Source organism: Thecamonas trahens (genome assembly GCF_000142905.1).
Source record: "Thecamonas trahens ATCC 50062 unplaced genomic scaffold supercont1.14, whole genome shotgun sequence".
Lineage (NCBI taxonomy): Eukaryota > Apusomonadida > Apusomonadidae > Thecamonas > Thecamonas trahens.
In genome coordinates this window covers 165927-182170 of record NW_013657666.1, presented here as the reverse complement: position 1 = coordinate 182170, position 16244 = coordinate 165927, and the positions used below count along the sequence as shown (strand labels likewise).

General features: G+C 64.5%; 6 protein-coding genes across 6 annotated transcripts in view; 2 read left to right on the top strand and 4 right to left on the bottom strand.

The window, feature by feature from the left end:
* The window catches only part of AMSG_11781 (uncharacterized protein), a 1841-nt gene extending 1431 nt beyond the window's left edge, over window positions 1-410 (bottom strand). The window contains exon 1 of the mRNA XM_013904316.1: window positions 234-410. Coding sequence (XP_013759770.1) covers window positions 234-389 — 156 coding nt within the window. The 5' untranslated portion in view covers window positions 390-410. The remainder of the gene's footprint in view (window positions 1-233) is intronic.
* A 25-nt stretch (window positions 411-435) lies between these two features.
* On the bottom strand, window positions 436-4783 carry AMSG_03717 (uncharacterized protein). The gene has a single exon (XM_013904173.1). It carries the CDS (start codon window positions 4751-4753, stop codon window positions 458-460), a length of 4296 nt encoding a protein of 1431 aa, XP_013759627.1. The 5' UTR covers window positions 4754-4783; the 3' UTR covers window positions 436-457.
* Window positions 4784-5243: 460 nt separating this feature from the next.
* AMSG_03716 (prefoldin subunit 4) lies at window positions 5244-5961 on the top strand. The gene is made up of 2 exons (XM_013904172.1): window positions 5244-5275; window positions 5515-5961. The coding sequence occupies exons 1-2, from the start codon at window positions 5258-5260 to the stop codon at window positions 5896-5898; spliced, it is 402 nt and encodes a 133-aa protein (XP_013759626.1). The 5' UTR covers window positions 5244-5257; the 3' UTR covers window positions 5899-5961.
* On the bottom strand, window positions 5962-7753 carry AMSG_03715 (nucleolar protein Nop56; the record flags this gene model as incomplete). The annotated part of the gene is made up of 2 exons (XM_013904171.1): window positions 5962-7526; window positions 7748-7753. 2 exons carry the CDS (start codon window positions 7751-7753, stop codon window positions 6024-6026), a joined length of 1509 nt encoding a protein of 502 aa, XP_013759625.1. The 3' UTR covers window positions 5962-6023.
* A 300-nt stretch (window positions 7754-8053) lies between these two features.
* AMSG_03714 (50S ribosomal protein L37a) lies at window positions 8054-8955 on the top strand (the record flags this gene model as incomplete). The annotated part of the gene is made up of 2 exons (XM_013904170.1): window positions 8054-8075; window positions 8680-8955. Exons 1-2 carry the CDS (start codon window positions 8073-8075, stop codon window positions 8953-8955), a joined length of 279 nt encoding a protein of 92 aa, XP_013759624.1. The 5' UTR covers window positions 8054-8072.
* Window positions 8956-9097: 142 nt separating this feature from the next.
* AMSG_11780 (uncharacterized protein) lies at window positions 9098-16178 on the bottom strand. The gene is made up of 5 exons (XM_013904315.1): window positions 16066-16178; window positions 14308-15906; window positions 13092-13902; window positions 12730-13058; window positions 9098-12315 (listed from the first exon to the last, which is right to left on the bottom strand). Exons 1-5 carry the CDS (start codon window positions 16150-16152, stop codon window positions 9154-9156), a joined length of 5988 nt encoding a protein of 1995 aa, XP_013759769.1. The 5' UTR covers window positions 16153-16178; the 3' UTR covers window positions 9098-9153.
* Window positions 16179-16244: the final 66 nt, after the last annotated feature.

Here is a 16244-nt window from a genome sequence, read left to right as displayed (position 1 = left end):
GAGGGGACTGTATGATGGCACCATTGGCGGGGGGTGGAGGCAGGTGGGGAGAGGGGGAAGAGGAGATGGGGACAAGCTATGAGCACAAGCTATACCAGGTATGGGCTGGGGGTGTGCACCTGTTCGTGTGCGTGGGTGGGTGGGTGGTGGTGGTGGTGGGGAGGGGGGGGGGGATGGCGGGGGGGAGGGGGGGGAGGCAGCCATGACACGCCACCGGTACCGGCACTGCGTACCTTGTAGAACATGGTCTCATTGACGATGAGGATGACCATGCAGATGGCAAAGACAAGGGCAATCTTGGGAAAGACTACGGGGAGGACCGATCCATCACGGCTGCGCACCTTGACGGCTAGCTTGATCCAGTCCTTGGCGTCGTAGGCAGCCGGCATGTTTCGCGGCAACCGAGAGGAATGCCGGCAATGTCATTGCACTGGGTTGGGGGAACAGGTCTTTACCCTCATGCCAATCCTGACGATGGCGGAGGTGACGAGCCTCCGGGTCGGGCGGCGGTTGGCATCGGAGTGGGCCCGGGCGACGGGCCCGCGGCGGCCGGGTGCGGGGCTGGTGCGGGCGCGCCGGTGGCTTGGGGGGCTGGTGCGGCGGCGGCCGAGGGTGCAAGCGGGGCAAGGGGCGGCGGCGGGAGGGCCGGGACCGGGTGGGCGGCGTGCTCGGGCGGCGGCTCGGTCTCAACAACAAGCGGGACGCCGCGGTCGCGGCGGTAGCGCTGGAGGAGGGCCTGGACGGCGGGCTGGGCCACAAAGCGCATGAGGTCGACATCGGTGTGGATGTTCTTGGCCCGCAGGTCGCCGACCGTATCGAGGCCGATGACCGGGAGCTCCTCAAACGAGGCGAGACCGAGCTCCTTGATCGAGGTGTTGGTCCGGCCAAACTGGCCGCCGACAATCATGTACGCCGGCTCCGAGTCTGGCAGACGTGACTCATCGACACCACGCGCGGCGGCGTCGCGGGCGGCAGCCATGGCAAACGCGCCCTTGACCTTCTCGAGCAGCGTCCCGAGGTTGTTGGGCCGCGACGGGAGGTGGGCGGTGCGGCGGGCGGCAGCGTTGGCTCGGGCCATCGACTCAGCGAGGCCGTCAATGTCAGTTGCGGTCGCCGCCACCTTGTGGAGCTTGCCGACGAGCTTGTGGACTTGTGCGGTGAGGGTGGAGAACCGGGTGCGGAGCCGCGGCCACTCTGTGGCCGACTCGGGGGCGGCGACGTCGAGGCCGGCGAGCGCCGCCTCGAGCGCGTCCATCTGCGCCTCGATGGTGGCGAGCGTGGCGTCGCACTCGTGAACCGACGCGAGGAGTGGAGTAAGGAACTTGGAGCGCTGCGAAGGCGTCATTCGCTGCGAGACCGAGCGGAAGCGCTCGGTGTGGACGACAGCAAGGAGGTCTGCGAGCTGTTCGTCGGAGAGCACCGGCACAATGTAGAAAAGGTGCTGTGGGAGGAGGACCGAGAGGATCTCGCGCATGGTCGGCCAAAAGTCGGCGAGCGAGATGGCAATGGCCAGCTCCCAGCCCGAGTACTGGTTGTCCTGGATGTAGTACGCCGACGCCACCGGGTTGCGCAGCGAGATGTGAACGTCGGTTGGGAGCGAGGCCCTCCGCTTGCGCTGCGGAATCGACGAGATGAGCGTCTGCAGTTGGCTCGGCGTCGCGTACTTGGCGATCGGCTCGAGCTTGGCCACTGCCAACTCGCGCGCCATTGACCAGAGTTGCACGTCTGAAATGAGCGGAATGACTTGGACAAGGCCGGCGTCGTCGAGCCGCGGCAGGTGGGCGAGCTGGTACACCGTCATCGACGAGACAAAGAGCTCGAGGAGCTTGCGCGGCTGCATCAGCTTGCGCGCAAGCTTAGAGTACGGCGAGCTGTGCGGCCGCGTGTCTTCGGTGAGCGCAAAGAGCGCTTTCCGCAGGTGGTTTGTCGGCAGCATTCGGACCACGATCTTGCGGGCCTCGGGTGAGGTGAAGAGCACAAGCTCCAACCGGTCGAGGAGTGGGATTGAGAGCGAGACCTCGCGCGCAAGGAGCTCCGGCGTGAGGACGCCGACCCGGGCAGCAAGGACAAGCTGCAGAAACGAGGACTTGAAGACCTTGTCCTCAAACTCGGCCCGCGAGCCAAACGACGGTGAGAGCACAAGATCCCACACCTCTTCCTCAGACACAAACTCGTCGAGGAATGCGTCGACCGCGCTCGGCTCGATCCGCCGCATCCACGCCTCGACCATGTAGTGCGGGAGCGCGTACGCCACCAGCGCGTCCTTGATGTGGCCCACAGGCAGGGCGGAGAGGCCGGCAAAGAGGTTGCGCTTGACAAGCGGCGGCCATCCGAGCCCGTTGCTCGCCGTAGCTAGCTGCGTCGAGTCGTTGGAGAAGAGGGTGAGCGCCAGGATGGTCTGCTCCAGGTCAAACGAGCCGACAACAACGAGCGCCTCGGCCGGCGAGAGGAGCTGGGTGTGGAGGTCGGCAAGGAACCGGCCTTTTGCGGCGAACCGGCCGAGCGACTCAAGGCCGGTCGGCGAGAGTGACGGCAGCGCCGATCGGAGCTGGCCGCACGACATGATGGGGAGGACTGCGCGGAGCTGGTAGATGCTCATCGACGCCACCAAGACGCCCAGCTCTGGCTGGCTCGCGCTCTCGATCCAGTGTGCAAGCTCGAGGTATGACGTTGACCGCAGGATGGCCGCAGACTCGTCCTTGCGAAGCGCGTGGTAATGGAGCATGTCGCGCTTGGGCGCAATGAGGCAGACAAACGAGTTGCGCTGCAGTGGCGTGAGGAGCGAGTAGACGGCGGCGACGTGCCATGGCACGTTGCCAATCACGTTCTCCAGACCAGGCCTGTCCAGAAGCTGGACTACCTGCCGCTGTGTCGCCCGCGAGAGCGACCAAAAGTTGGCCAGTAGCACGCCGGCGAGCGAGGCCAGGACCGTGGCGTCGACTGGGAGGCGTACGGCAGCGCCTGCGTCGTCCGCGGCGAGGAGGAGATGGACGGCCAGCGCCGGCAAGTCGACGACCGGCCGCTCGTCGGTCGGCGGCGGTGGTGGCAGCGGCGGCACCCGACTCGCTGCCATCGCCGAGCCGAGCGTGTGGATGCCGGTGCCCTGGACCTGCAGCAGCTGGGCCCTCCGGTTGTTGGCCTTGCGGAGGTCGTCAAAGGCGCCAGCAAGCGCGCGGACATCGTCGAGCGTCACCCGCCCGGCCGCTGCAGGCTTGCCGTAGTACGGGTGCATGAGCTTGTACGTGAGCGAAGCCAGCGCCCTCAGCTGCGCCGCCGAAGCCGACGAGAGTACAACGTCGAGCGGGAGCTTGGACTTGGTCGTCGCTGCGTGAGCGGTGAGCACAAGCAGCTGCTCGACTGACATGAGCGGGACAAACTGCTCGAGCTCGGTCATCGACCACTTGACCTGGGTGCCGGGCGGCGGCGGCGCGCGCCCAAGCGCAAGGTCGCCCAGCGCAACCACCAGCGTCTCTGACATCAGCGGCAGCGCCATCCGCACCTGCCCGCGCGACAGCCGGGCCACAATCGCCTTGCCAAACTCGACGCAGATGACCGAGGAGAGTGCCGCAACTGCTACCAGCGTTTCCAGTGGCGAAAGCGACGGCAGCGCCTGCACGAGGCTCTGCTCTTGGGACGCCGAGGCAAGCGCCAGCGTCGCCTCGGGATCGTCCGAGTCCGACTCGGTCATGAATACAAGCTCGGGCGAGAGGCTCGACGAGACCGAACCCGAGGCCGAACCCGAGGCCGAACCCGAGGCCGAACCCGAGGCCGAACCCGAGGGCGAGTCGGCCTGAGATGCCGAGGCCAATGGCACTGTCGGCGCCTTGGCGAGGATGTCTTCCAGCACTTGGGCCTTGGTCGGCTCGGGCACGTGCTCAAAGAGTGTGATGATATGGTCTGGCCGCAGCAGTTGCGTCCGCAGACAAAAGTCGAGTTGTGCCGGAGTTGCCCGCTCGGCAAGGGTCTTGAGGCCCAGAACGTCGTGCGATGACTTGGCAACCGCACGGTGAGCAGCAGCAGCTGCCGCTGCTGCCGCCGAGATAGGTGCTGCTGCGGCGGCGGCCGATGGTGCACGCGAGACGAGCGACGGCGAGTGCGGTGGCGAGTGTGGGACCGGCGAGTACGAGGCGCGGCCCAGCGATCGCTGTGGGGGTGAGACGAGACCGGCCGAGTCTGCGGCCGCGCCGGGTGCCGAGTCGGAGCCGTGGGCCGACGATGACACCGCCAGCCAGCCCGGGGTCGGCGTCAGGCGCGGAGCCTTGCCGGCCGTGACGGTCGAGGCCGGGCCGCCGTCCACGGCCGCCGGCACCGAGTGCGACGAGGTGAAGTAATGCGCGGCGAGAAATCGGTTCCACAGGGTGCGGAGCTGGACCGGGAGAACGTCGGCCGAGTCTGTGGCGACCGATGGCAGCGGGGCCAGCGTGGCAAACGAGCCGAGCGCCGCCGCAGCGGCGCGCGGAGTGTCGGGCAGAGCGCGCGTGGGTGACGGCGACGAGCCGCCGCGTAGCGGGCGAGCGCACTTTGTGGGCGGCGGCGGCGACGTCGACGGGGTCGGCGGCGACCGCTTTCGCTTTCGGGTTTCAGTCGGTGTCTGCGGCGGAGGGCTTCGTGGCTGCTTGGATGCGCTCTTGGCGCTTGGTCCGGCGCCTGCGGTGGGTGTTGGCGAGATATTGGTTGAGCTGTTGCTTGCCATGTTGGTGGCTTCGCCTACTACTCCAGCTTGGAGCTGTGGCGGAGAGGAACGGGAGGTCATGCGAGGTGTTTGGGAGAGTGTGGGCGGGCGGGCGGGCGGGCGGTGCCTGCAGGTATCCAAAGGAGAAAAGGCCTTGCCACACACAACGTTACGAGGAGAGGGCAAGGTAGCGATGCCTCGGGCAGAAGAGAGGCTGTGGCAGGTGAAGCGAGGAGTGGTGAGCCTCTCTTGGCTCGGACACCCCCGCTTGGCTTACACACACTCTCCGCCGATAGAGTCGCGCTGCCGACGCCTTCGGTTTTGCGGTGGGAATATCTCGTTTTCGGAGCCGCAGAAAAACAACGTTGATGCAAACGAAACGCTGGGCAGAGTGTTCGTTTTTTCCGCTGCCGGAATTGGTGAGGCAAAAAAAAAAGACGACAGGGGTGGGTAGGTGGGTGGGTGGGGGGGGGGGGGGAGGGGGAGGGTGGGGGGAAAGGGGTTGGTCGCGCGAGGCGAGTGGCTTGGCTGCTGGGCAGGGAGGGCGGGAGCGGGAGGCAGAGGGACACACGTCGCAGGAGGAGGATGCAGAACGCACGGCTGGTACGGAGGTTGAGGAGAGGGGGAGGGGAGGAGAGGGGAGGGGGAGGGGAGGGGGAGGCGTGGGTGTGGGTGTGGGTGGGTGAGTGGTAGGAAGGGGGGGGGGGAGGGGGGGGGGGAGGAAGGGCCAGGCGGTGGGTGGTGGATGCAGAGTGCGGACAGCAGCAGGTCAAGGAAGGAGGGGGTGGGGGTGGGGGAAGGAGACTGACCTGGGACTGGCGGGACGGTGAGGGAGTGGACAGCTGAAGAAGGAGGACGAGGTGGATGTGGATGTCAACTGGGAGGACCAGCAGCGGATCAACAAGTTTGGCCGGCTGAACCAGCGTGTGCACGAGCTCGAGGCCGACATCGGGCGGTGGCAGGAGGAGCTGGACAACCTGGAGGATGCGTCGACCGAGGTGTTGATGGCCGACGACGACGATGCGCTGCGGTTCCAGATTGGCGAAGTCTTTGTCATGCTGCCGGCGGACGAGGTCGAGGCGCGGATCGAGGCGCTGCAGGAGGAGACGGAGGCCAAGGTGACGGCGGCCGAGGCCGAGATCGAGACGCTCCGCGAGGCGCTCGCCGAGCTCAAGGTTGTGCTGTACGGCAAGTTTAAGAACTCGATCAACCTTGAGGAGTCGTAGGCCCGAGGAGGTTTTAAACCAGCGCAGAGGTGATACAGTAAAAGCGGCGATGTGGTAGAGAGATGGATGTTAGAGTGGTTTAGATGGGGGGGGGGAGATTGTCTGCAGGCGGCCTGGTAGGCAGCTTACTTCTTGGACTTCTTCTTGGACTTCTTCTTGTCCTTGGACTTGGACTTGGCCTTGTCCTTGGACTTGGACTTGTCCTTGGACTTGGACTTCTTCTTCTTCTTCTTGGCCGGCTCGTCGTCGTCCGAGTCGTCCGAGTCGTCGTCGCGGGCGCGCTTGCGGGAGGGCTTGTCAGCCGAGGCGCCGGCCTCGGCGTTGAGCGAATCGTAGAGGCCCTCGGCTGAGAGCTCGGCGATGACCTCCTTCATGACGTCCTTGTTGCGGCGCGGGGCCTTGCCGGTGGAGTAAAAGGCAAGGCGCTCCTCGACCTGGTCGCGCAGCATCTCACCAAACTTGGCGGTGGGGACGTCCGAGAAGGCGTCGAGGCGCGAGGCGATGGAGCACTTGTTGGCGAGGACGCGCGAGATGCGGCCCTTGTTCTTGGTCGCCGCGCGGCCGATAAAGGACGAGTGGTAGAGCAGGCCGTACTTGGGCGTGTTGCCGCGCGTCTTGAGCGCCCGGAACAGGGCCTTCTCGGCACCGAGGATCTGGACGGTCGACGCCGGGTACTTGGCGAGGTTGGTCAGCGAGCCAGCGTGCGCAATGAGGCGGGCACCGACGTACTCGCCGATGAGGGCGGCGAGGTTCGGCGCACACGTGTTCATCTTCTCCTGCAGGTACGCGTGGAGGCCGGTCCGGTAGTCGGCAAGCGCAATGACGCGCTCGGCAAAGTGCGTGACGTTGGTCAGGTCGATCTCGGCAATGTCCTGGCCCATCGACGTCCGCGCCGCAACAAGGATCGACTGCGCCGTCGTCGCATCGCCCACAATCTGCTCGATGCCGTCAAGCGTCTCCTCGGACACGGTCACCTTGTCGCCGATGAGGAGTACAAGCCGGGTGAACTTGACGTTGTCCGACTCGATCTTGACCAGCTCCGGGAAGTGCCACGAGTACCACTCCTTGACGCGCATGGCAAAGGTGTTGAGGTCCTTGTCGAGCACGTCGAGCATGGCAATCGACTGGATAATCATGTTGTCCACACGGTTGACGTTGAACTTGACCTTAGCCCGCGAGAACGCATGCCCGAGACCAAGCTGCGCCTTCTCCAGGTCGCCGTCCTCGAGCTCAGAGATAAAGGCATCAAAGTGGAGCCGCACGCCGCGGAGCAGCTCGCGCACCATCTTGTTCGACACGCACGAGATCGAGGTCGCCGACTGGATGGCCGAGCCGAGCGCGGGATCCGCCACACCAAGCTCGACCTTGCCCTTCGCCTTGGGCATGTACGTCACCAGAAAGTCCTGCAGAAACTCGTTGAGCAGGCCCTCCGACACGTCGTTGATGTTCGCCAGCGACGCCTCGGCCGAGAGGAACGGCGCAAAGCCCTTCATCTTAACAATCTTACCAAACTTGCCCAGGTCCTGCATTGACTTCTGCCACTCGGCATCCTCCGTCGCCACAACCTCGGACTCCAGCCGCTCAAAGAGCGCGTACCCAGCCGCAGACTCGTACAGCAGGAACAGCGTCTACTCGCAAACACACAGCCTCCCGTACGCTGTGAGTCTCTGCTCGCTCTTTGCACTTGCCAGCCGACGAAAATCAATCCATCGCCGCCCGCTGCTCACACCGCCCGCCCACTGTTGGGGCCTACAGCTCCGGGAGGAGCAGCCTACCCTCCGCCTCACCCGCTCTACCTCTGCCCACTACATGCGCATCCTCACTCGTATTCTCATTCCATCACACCTACCGTCATTGTCGAGTGCGAGAGAGGCTTAACCGGCGGTCGTCTCCTCGCCTCACCAATGGCCCGCACCCGGCGTCATTGGCCCAGCCATGCTCAGCCGCCGCCCCCCCAACCCCCCCCCCCCCAACACCCTTTGATTCCTCACTCAACAACCATGCATTGTTTTCGTTGACGTTGCGATGAATGAAATATTAAAAAGGGGCGACGACTGAATGAATGAATGGTAGTTGGACTCGATTTGCATGGTGGCTGGCATGAATGAATGGCTCAAGCCCAGCTCGCGTTGTTTTTCACTTTGTCTCGCCACCTCTCCTCTCGCACACACAATATGGTACGTACCAGTCTGAAGCAATAGCTGAGCAAGCTCACGGTGTCCACCACACCCAGCATACACGCCTTGCTCTGCCACACACTACCACTCGAAGGACAGGCTGTTGGTGCGTGGTATGGTGCTGTGGTGCGGGCTCTATACGCCTTGCCCCCCCGTCGTCGGCTGATGCCGGAGCCATTTTTGTCCGACACACACGCCGCCATCGCTGATGCGCACCCTGCGGCTGGCACCCTTGCTGCAACTCGCAGAGCGCACCGCGGAGAGGCGCGAGAGACACACACGCTTGGTGGTGGCTTGTCTCGCCGTATGGCTGGTACCGGCAACTAGGCTGCAGCAAGCCAAGGACGCCGCCTTGGGGGATCCGAATTTGGTCGCCGTCGCCTCGCTCGGCTCGCCATCCTCGCCTTTGGCGGTGGCCGGCCGCCACCAAGGGCCACCAGGCGACCCCTCTTGCGCTGCTTGCGTGCAGAGAGGAGCCGGTGTGTGTGTGTGGGGACTGGCGCCATGGCAGGAAGTGCGAGTGTGGAGAGGACGGAGAGACTAGAGAGGAAGCATGCACCGGTGTCGGACAGACTAACCCCCCCCCCCCCTCCTCCGACAACAGACCAAGCACACCAAGAAGGTCGGCATCACCGGCAAGTACGGCACCCGCTACGGTGCTTCGCTCCGTAAGATGGTGCGCAAGATGGAGATCTCCCAGCACGCCAAGTACACCTGCGCGTTCTGCGGCAAGGACTCGGTCCGCCGCACCTGCGTTGGCATCTGGAACTGCGGCTCGTGCCGCCGCATCATGGCCGGTGGTGCGTACACCCTCTCGACTGCTGCCGCCGCTACCACGCGCTCGACCATCCGTCGTCTCCGTGAGCTGCAGAACCTGTAAACGAGGCTTGTCGACCCGGGCATGGCGTCCACGCGAGATAGAGCTAGAGAGAGTGTGTTTGTGTAGGGAGCGCTCGACCTCATGTCGCTGCGCAGGCGCACGTACGCGTACGGGTGTGTATGCGTACGCGTATGTACGTGTGCGCAAGAGTGTTCATGTGTGTTCCATGGCATCGTGTTTGTTTTCCTTGCAAGCCGTCTACATCAGCGTAGCCGGCATGAACTTGGACTTGAGTCGCTGCTCGCGGAGCGCTTGGGCAGCAGCCTCCTTCTCCTCCTTGGACCGCACCTTGGGCTGGAAGAACTTTTTGAAGAGCGAGCCCTGCGGGAGGTCAGCACGGCCACGGCGGGCCTTGGGCTTGCGCTTGGGCTTGGCACGGCGAGCGACCGGGTTGAAGATCGAGTACACGAGGCCCGAGCCGGTCGAGCCGATGGCGTCCATCGAGGAGACGACGCGGGTGGCGGCGCCAGTGGCCCTGTTGAGGTAGTCGGCGTCGTCGTAGTCGCGCTCGGTCTCGCCAGCCTCGATCGAGGCGTGCAAGACGTTAGTGAGCAGCCGGTCCTGGGTCTCCTTGCGCATCAGGACCTCGACCATCGAGCCCGGCTCGGGCGTGGTGTGCGGGAGGTGCGAGATGACCTTGAACGAGTAGCCCTGGTTGACTAGAAACTGCTGCCGCTTCGACGAGTAAGCCATCTCCTGAGTGTCCTTGGAGACAACCGAGTAGAAGAAGGCGTTGAAGCCGCCGTCGGTGTTGACCTTGGCCCGGAGAATGCGCCCGAGCCGCTGCGCCTCCTGCCGCCGTGAGCCGTAGTGGGCCGCGACCTGGATGACCACCGACGCACCCGGAAGGTCGATCGAGTTGTCGCCAACCTTGGAGATGCACACCACGTTGAGCGCCGGGTTGTGCTGAAACTGGTACAAGATTTGCAGCCGCTCCGCCGCCGGCGTGGCGCCGCAGATGAGCGGCTTCTGTAGGAGCTCCGAGTACTGCTCCAGGGCAAAGAGGTTGTCCGAGAAGACCAGGATCTTGTCGCCGCGCCGCTCGTGGTAGCGGATGAGAAACTCGGTGGCGAGGAACTTGTTCGGATTCATGACGTAGAGCAGCTTGCGCCGCTTCTCCTCGGCCCGCAGATACTCGCGGTAGAATGCCGGAGTCATCTGACACCACACCTCGGCGCACTGCACCCGTGCAATGTACCCGGCGTCCTGCAGGTCCAGCCAGTTGGCCTCGTACAACTTCGGCCCGATGAGGTAGTTGAGGTCCTTGATGCGATCGTCCTCGCGGACGAGCGTCGCTGTCAGCCCGAGCTTACAGTGCGACTGCAGGTCCTTGCAGCACCGCGAAAAGTTGTCCGCTGGCGCAACCTGGACCTCGTCGAGGACAAGCAGGCCCCACTCGCGGGCCCGGATGTAGTCCATGACCTTCTTCGACTTGTTTGCCCGCTTGCCGGCGTACCCAATCATGGTGTAGGTCGAGATGACAATAATCGGTCGCTTGTAGTCGCGGGTGGCGAGCACCTCGTCAAAGTCCTTCGAGTCCTTGGTAAACCGCATGATGCACGACTCATCAATCTGGCACCACAACTGGAACTGGCGCTTCCACTGCTCGACCGCCACTTCGGAGGTGCACATGACGATGCATGACTTTTTGATCGTCGTGCACGCTGTGATCCCCACCAGCGTCTTGCCGGCGCCGCACGGCAGGACAATGATTCCCGACCGCGCGCGCCCGTTGCCAAACATCTTGCGCAGCGCCTTCTCCTGGTACGGCCGAATCGAGGTCATCGGCTTGAGGTGGACGTCGAGCGAGGCGTTGGCGTCGTCGTTACGAAAGTCGTACTCGGCGAGGACCGGAAAGTCGAGCTTGGTTGCTCGCATCCTCACCTTGCTCACCTGGTTGGGAATAAACTCCACAAAGAACCGCTCGTGTGCGTCGGCGTATGCCGCGCCAAACACGTCCAGCCCATCGTCGTCGTCGTCGGCCTCGCGCCCGTCGCCACTCGCCAATGCCGCTAGCTCGCCGCCGTCGCCTTCGCGCTGCATGTGCGTCTGCGTGCCTCGGAGCACGTCGTCGAGCCCGGCTCGCGTCTCGCTTGCCCCGGGCACATACCGCTGAATGACTCGGTCCGCAAGGCTGCGGCCCGAGTTGCTCGTTGTCTTGGCTGCTGCCGCCACCGCCGCCGCAGACTTGCCGGTGGCCATGGCCATGATGGCATCGGCATACGACATGGTCGCGCCAGTCACCGCCGCGTCGGCAGGCACCTCGCCACTGCCACCGCTCCCGCCGGCCTCGTCGTCCCGCGACGGGACTACAATCGTGTCGGCGAGCTCCGGGTCGGTCAACAGAAACTCGAGCACGTCGCGCGTCGTCGTTTCGAGGTAGTATCGCGACTGCCGGAGCACAATCTTGGTCTTGCCGTAGTTGGCCACTGCTGTGCGGACATCGTTAATGACCTGCTGCGGAATGGTGACCTTGGAGAGCTTGTCCAAGACCTTGATGATCTTGTCGGCATCAAGACCGACCGAAATGGCGGCGTAGAGCGAGAACCGCCCGAGCTTGTACTCTTGGATGAGCCGCGCGCGGCAGACTGGCTCTGCTACCGCCACAAGAAAGTCGCACGCAATCTGGTACAGCGGCGAGAACGACTCGAGAAAGATGTGACCGTCGTCGGTGATCCAGATCGGACGGGTGGCAGAGTCGGGCTTGAGCTTGAGATTCGAGCAGTCGCGGATGATGGTCCCGGTCCCGGCCTGCTGGACTCCAAACACCGCCGGCTGATCTGGTGCTTGCTCGTAGTCCCCATCACCAGCCGCGCCCCTCTTCCGAGACCGCTTGCCTTTGCCTGGCTTGCGCTTTGGCTTCTTTGGCTCCTTGCTCACGCCCTCGCCCTTCAGCTTCGCCGCAGACATCCGCGCCTTGGCACGCCGCCGTGCCTTTTTGGTTTCGCGCGAGCCCTCCGACGACTCGACCGACGGTAGCGAGAGCGAGTCTGACACGGCTGAGTACGACGAGCACCCCTCTGACGACGGGCCTGACGATGGTGTGTACGACGACTCGTAGCCCGAGTCGGACGATGCCGCACGACGACGCGACTTGTTCTTCTTCTTCTTCTTCTTCTTCTTTTTCTTCTTGCGCTGACTCCGTGTCTTGGCCTTGGCTTTGGCCTTGGCCTTGGACTTGTTCTTGCGCTTGCGCTTCCGCGGTGCCGTGTCGACGTCCGACCCGTCCCACTCGGAGTCGTCGTCCATCGACTCGGACGCGTCCGGCGACTTGGGCCCACCCATCTTGATCCTAATCTGAGGCATTGGGGAAGGCTCTGACATCTTGAGCTTGACCTTGAGCGGCTTGGTTCGCTTGGACTCGTGGCCTAGGGCGGGGGGGGGGGGGGCGGGCAGGGCGGAGGTGTTAGTGCGACTCGGGTGGAGCGAAGGGGACCAAGGGGGTAGGGAGGAGGGGAGGGGACCGAGGGCGTACCGTCAGAGGCCGAGGCTGACAAGGATGACGAGTGGTCGCGTTTGCGGGTGGAAGACATGGTGGCGGGGTGTCTGCCTCGTGTGGGGAGAGCAGTGGCAGTCTGTGCGGTGGGAGTGCTAGCGTACGAGTCAGAGCGACTGGCTGGCGGCAAACGTGAGGGAGCGGGGCCATTTGCCGACGTCTGCGGCAAAGCAGCGAGACGGTGAAGCGAGGCGGCTACTGAGGCGAGTGAGGGCGTTTGCGATTGATTCAGGCTAGGTTGATGGCTAGGGGGAGAGGCGGTCAAAGACAGCAAAGACGCCTCGATGGTCGGACGGGAACATCGGGTAGCCGGCAAAGAGCTCGGCGAGCGGCTCGCCGCCAAAGGTGTGGACGGAGCGCGGCTGGAGGCCATCGCCCCGGGCAAGGATACGGTCGGGCCGTGATGAGTCCTGTATGCGATGGTCAGCAAAGTTGGAAAAGGTGGTGCCGACAGGAACTTCGGGTGCGCCCCACCACCGCTCGGGCAGCTTGCCGTCGGCGCCGACATCGGGTGGCGCACGCGGCGGGTGGGCCGGATGCAGCACGTCAAAGACGTCCACAAACGGGCGATCGCTTGGTAGCGCGTCGCCGGCAAGCGCAGCCACAACTGGCCCACAGGGCGAGGTGGGTGCGCGGCGACACGGTGAGCTCGGCTCGGTCAGGATGCGCATCGGCTCGTCAAAATCAAAGTATGCGTTAAAGTCGCCGAGAACGATCTGTGCGATGCGCCCGCCGTTTGAGGCCCACACCTTGCGGGCAATGGCGGCAACCTGCAGCGCCGTGTTGCACTGCTCATAGTCGTAGACTGGCCAGTGAGTGGCAAAGACGTCGAGGAGATTGCTGTCGTCGTCGTCGTCGCCGCTACCAGGCAGCCGAAGCCTCACGTGAAGCAGCATGCGCACAGCGTTGCCTGTCATCGGCGGCAGCGGATGCTCCGCCGACGAGACAATGTCGAGTGTGGTGGCGAGCGCGATGCCTTCCTCATCAGCCGAGCCCGGTGTGCCGAGGACCCGGGCATAAACAACCGAGTACTGCGGCTGGAGCATGGCGATGAGTGCGTCGGCTTGATTGCCACCGTCGGGCAGAATGCGTACTTCTTGCAGAGCAAGGACTTGCGGAGCGAGCGCGTTGAGCATTGCCGCCATGGCTTTGGCGCGCGCCTCCCACGGTGGATTGGTGTTCCACAGGTTGTACGTCGCGATGCTCAGCCTGGGCCCATCGGCATCGACCGCCAACTTGCTGGCCAGCACCGCGCCATCCTCTGCTGCTGCTGTCATCGGATCCAACACCGCATGCGGTTCGGGTGCAAGGGTGGCCGTGGGTGGAAAGACAGCGTTCGATCCCGCCGCCCGGGCGCGCGCCACCGCCCGAGCGTGGATGCCGGCCACCGTCCGCTTAAGGCTCGACTTCAGCCTCAGCAGCTCGCTTGCCGGCGGCCCACAGTGGGCTGGCTCGACAACCGCCGCCGCAGCGTCTGGTCGTATGGATGTGGGCGTCGACATTGGCATGGGTGTAGGCGTGGGCGTGGGTGTTGCCGTGGGCGAGGCGCGGGCGGTGTGGTGGACGGGCGATGCGAGGTCATGGACGGTGTAGGAGGTGAGGGCAACGAGGGCGATGGTTTGGAGGAGGGTGACGAAGGCCAAGAGGGTGAGCCATCTCATGGGTGTGGTGTGGTGTGTGCGTGTGTGTGTGTGGGGGGGGGGGGGGAGAGAAGTGGATTGGCTCTGGCTGTGGTACCTCCAGCCGATTCGAGTGTGGTGGTGTTGCAGCACGTGTACAGCTTTGATCATGATCGTGGGAGGCAGGCGTGCTCCGGCGACAGGTTACGGCAAGAGGACGTCGACAAAGGGGGCGACACGAGCGCCGACGAGGACGGCAAAGGCACCGGCGAGGACGCCCGTGAAGAGCGAGAGCGTCCAGTCCATGCGGAGGATGGCGATGAGGATCGAAATGCCGGCGACGAGGACGATGGCGCCACAGGTGGTCAGCGTGGTCTGGATGGCCGCCCCCCGGGGAAGGATACGGAGGAGCTCGACCGAGGCGACGACGGCGATGGCGGGGTACATGGAGAAGAAAAAGTCCACATTAGTGGCGTAGGCGTGGAAGAGGAGCGGGCTCGACGCCGACGGCGTCCACAGCGACGACGAGGGGGCCGGAAGCTCGCAGAGGAGCTGAGCGATCTGGCGGAGAACAACCGAGGCGTATCCGGAAAAGACTGGTCGCATGGTCGGACCCATGACGGCAACAACAATGATGGAGAAGACCAGAATGTCGATGAGAGCGTCGAGGCCCAGGATGATAGCCGCGGCTGTCTCGGGATAGGCTGCGAGGTAGTGGTGCCAGAGATAGGTGATCTCGTGCAGGGTGTCGCCGATGGCGAACGATGCCGCCTGCTTGGGCTCGACGGTGACCGACATCGAGGTGAGCATGTTGTGCGAGATGATCCACGTGAGCGCGAGCGCCACCGAGAGCGAGAGGCGGACGAGGAGCGCGCCAAACCCGCGGCTGACAGCCCACTCCATACGCTGCTGCGTGTCCGGAAAGCCACCGGCCGGGCCGGGTAGCGGCAGCGGGATCTCCATTGACAGCGAGTATGCAATGAGCGGCCCGACCTGCGCCGCAGCCGCAATGTGGGAGCGCGTCACTGGCGCCAAAGCCAGAAACCCATCCGGCGGTGGGACCTGTGCATAGTGCGAGACAAGGACAAGCGAGTCGGGAGTAAGCGGCGCACAGGCCTCGGCCATGCGCGGCTGGGTGAGGACGTCGACGTCAATGCCGTAGCCGGGCCGGTCGCCGACGTGGTGGATGTAGTGCATGGCACGGAGGACGCGGAACCAGTCGTGCTTCTCCAGCCAGTGATCGCGAGTGTGGAACGCGCCATGCATGTACGAGCCGAGCGCGCCCATCCAGGCATACAGTCCGAGGGCACCAACAGCGACGCCGACCGGAACACCGAGCAGCACAACGGTTGCAGCGATGATGGCCAGCCCGCCAGAGGTCAGCGCCACACGCTCCAACCACGAGCCCTCGGCCCCGGCCAAGAACGCTGTCGGTGGACACTCGACCTCATGGTGATAGGCGTGTGCAGTGTAGATGGGCCAAGCCCACGGCTGATGGACTAACCAGTGCATGTTGTACAGGAAGCCCATTCCGATGGCGTAGTATGCCACCATGGCCCACCACGGGGCCTCGGTGATCGCGCTCACCACCAGCGAGTACACCACGATGTACGCCCACACCGCCAGCACCACCGACGTTGTCCGCGTTGCCGCTGCTCGGATCTGCGCCGCGCTCCACTCACCAGCAGCTTCGGCCTTGATCGCAGTCACAGCCTCAACCCCGACAACAGCCCCAGTCTCGGCCTCCTCCCTTGACTCGGCCTCCTCCCCGGCCTCTACCAGCGTAGTCGCCATGGCTACCAGCTCGGCCTTGCGCATCCTCGACTTGAGCTCAGCCTACACACATACACAAGGCAGGGCGTGCATGTGAGTGTGGACGTCGACCAGTGCGGGCATGTGCAAGCGTGTGCAGTGGTGCACGAGGCTGACACCCCTGTCCCTCTGTCCCCCCTCCCCGCCCCCCCCTCCCCCCCCCCCCCCCCTCCCCCCACGTACACCCTGGCTTTCCAGAAAGCTACGCAGCTGCTTGACAGTCGCCGCCGAAGGCGACTGTACTCCTGTTGCCTCGGCAAAGGCCTCCATTGGCCGTGCGTCTTACGGCGGAGCGTGTGGAGAAGTCGTGGTGTCCGCGTGGGCTGCCGCGAGACGGGCGAGACGCTGGTATCGGTGGCGGC

Excerpts from the sequence above, each read along its gene's own strand:
- AMSG_03717 (XM_013904173.1), bottom strand. The coding sequence starts at position 4,753 with ATGACCTCCCGTTCCTCTCCGCCACAGCTCCAAGCTGGAGTAGTAGGC.
- AMSG_11780 (XM_013904315.1), bottom strand. The coding sequence starts at position 16,152 with ATGGAGGCCTTTGCCGAGGCAACAGGAGTACAGTCGCCTTCGGCGGCG. Across the intron at positions 13,903-14,307 it reads CCGTCCTCGTCGGCGCTCGT|CCAGCCCACTGTGGGCCGCC; the intron begins GTCGCCCCCTTT and ends GCGGTTGTCGAG. Across the intron at positions 12,316-12,729 it reads TCCCGTCCGACCATCGAGGC|TCCAAGCGAACCAAGCCGCT; the intron begins GTCTTTGCTGTC and ends CTAGGCCACGAG.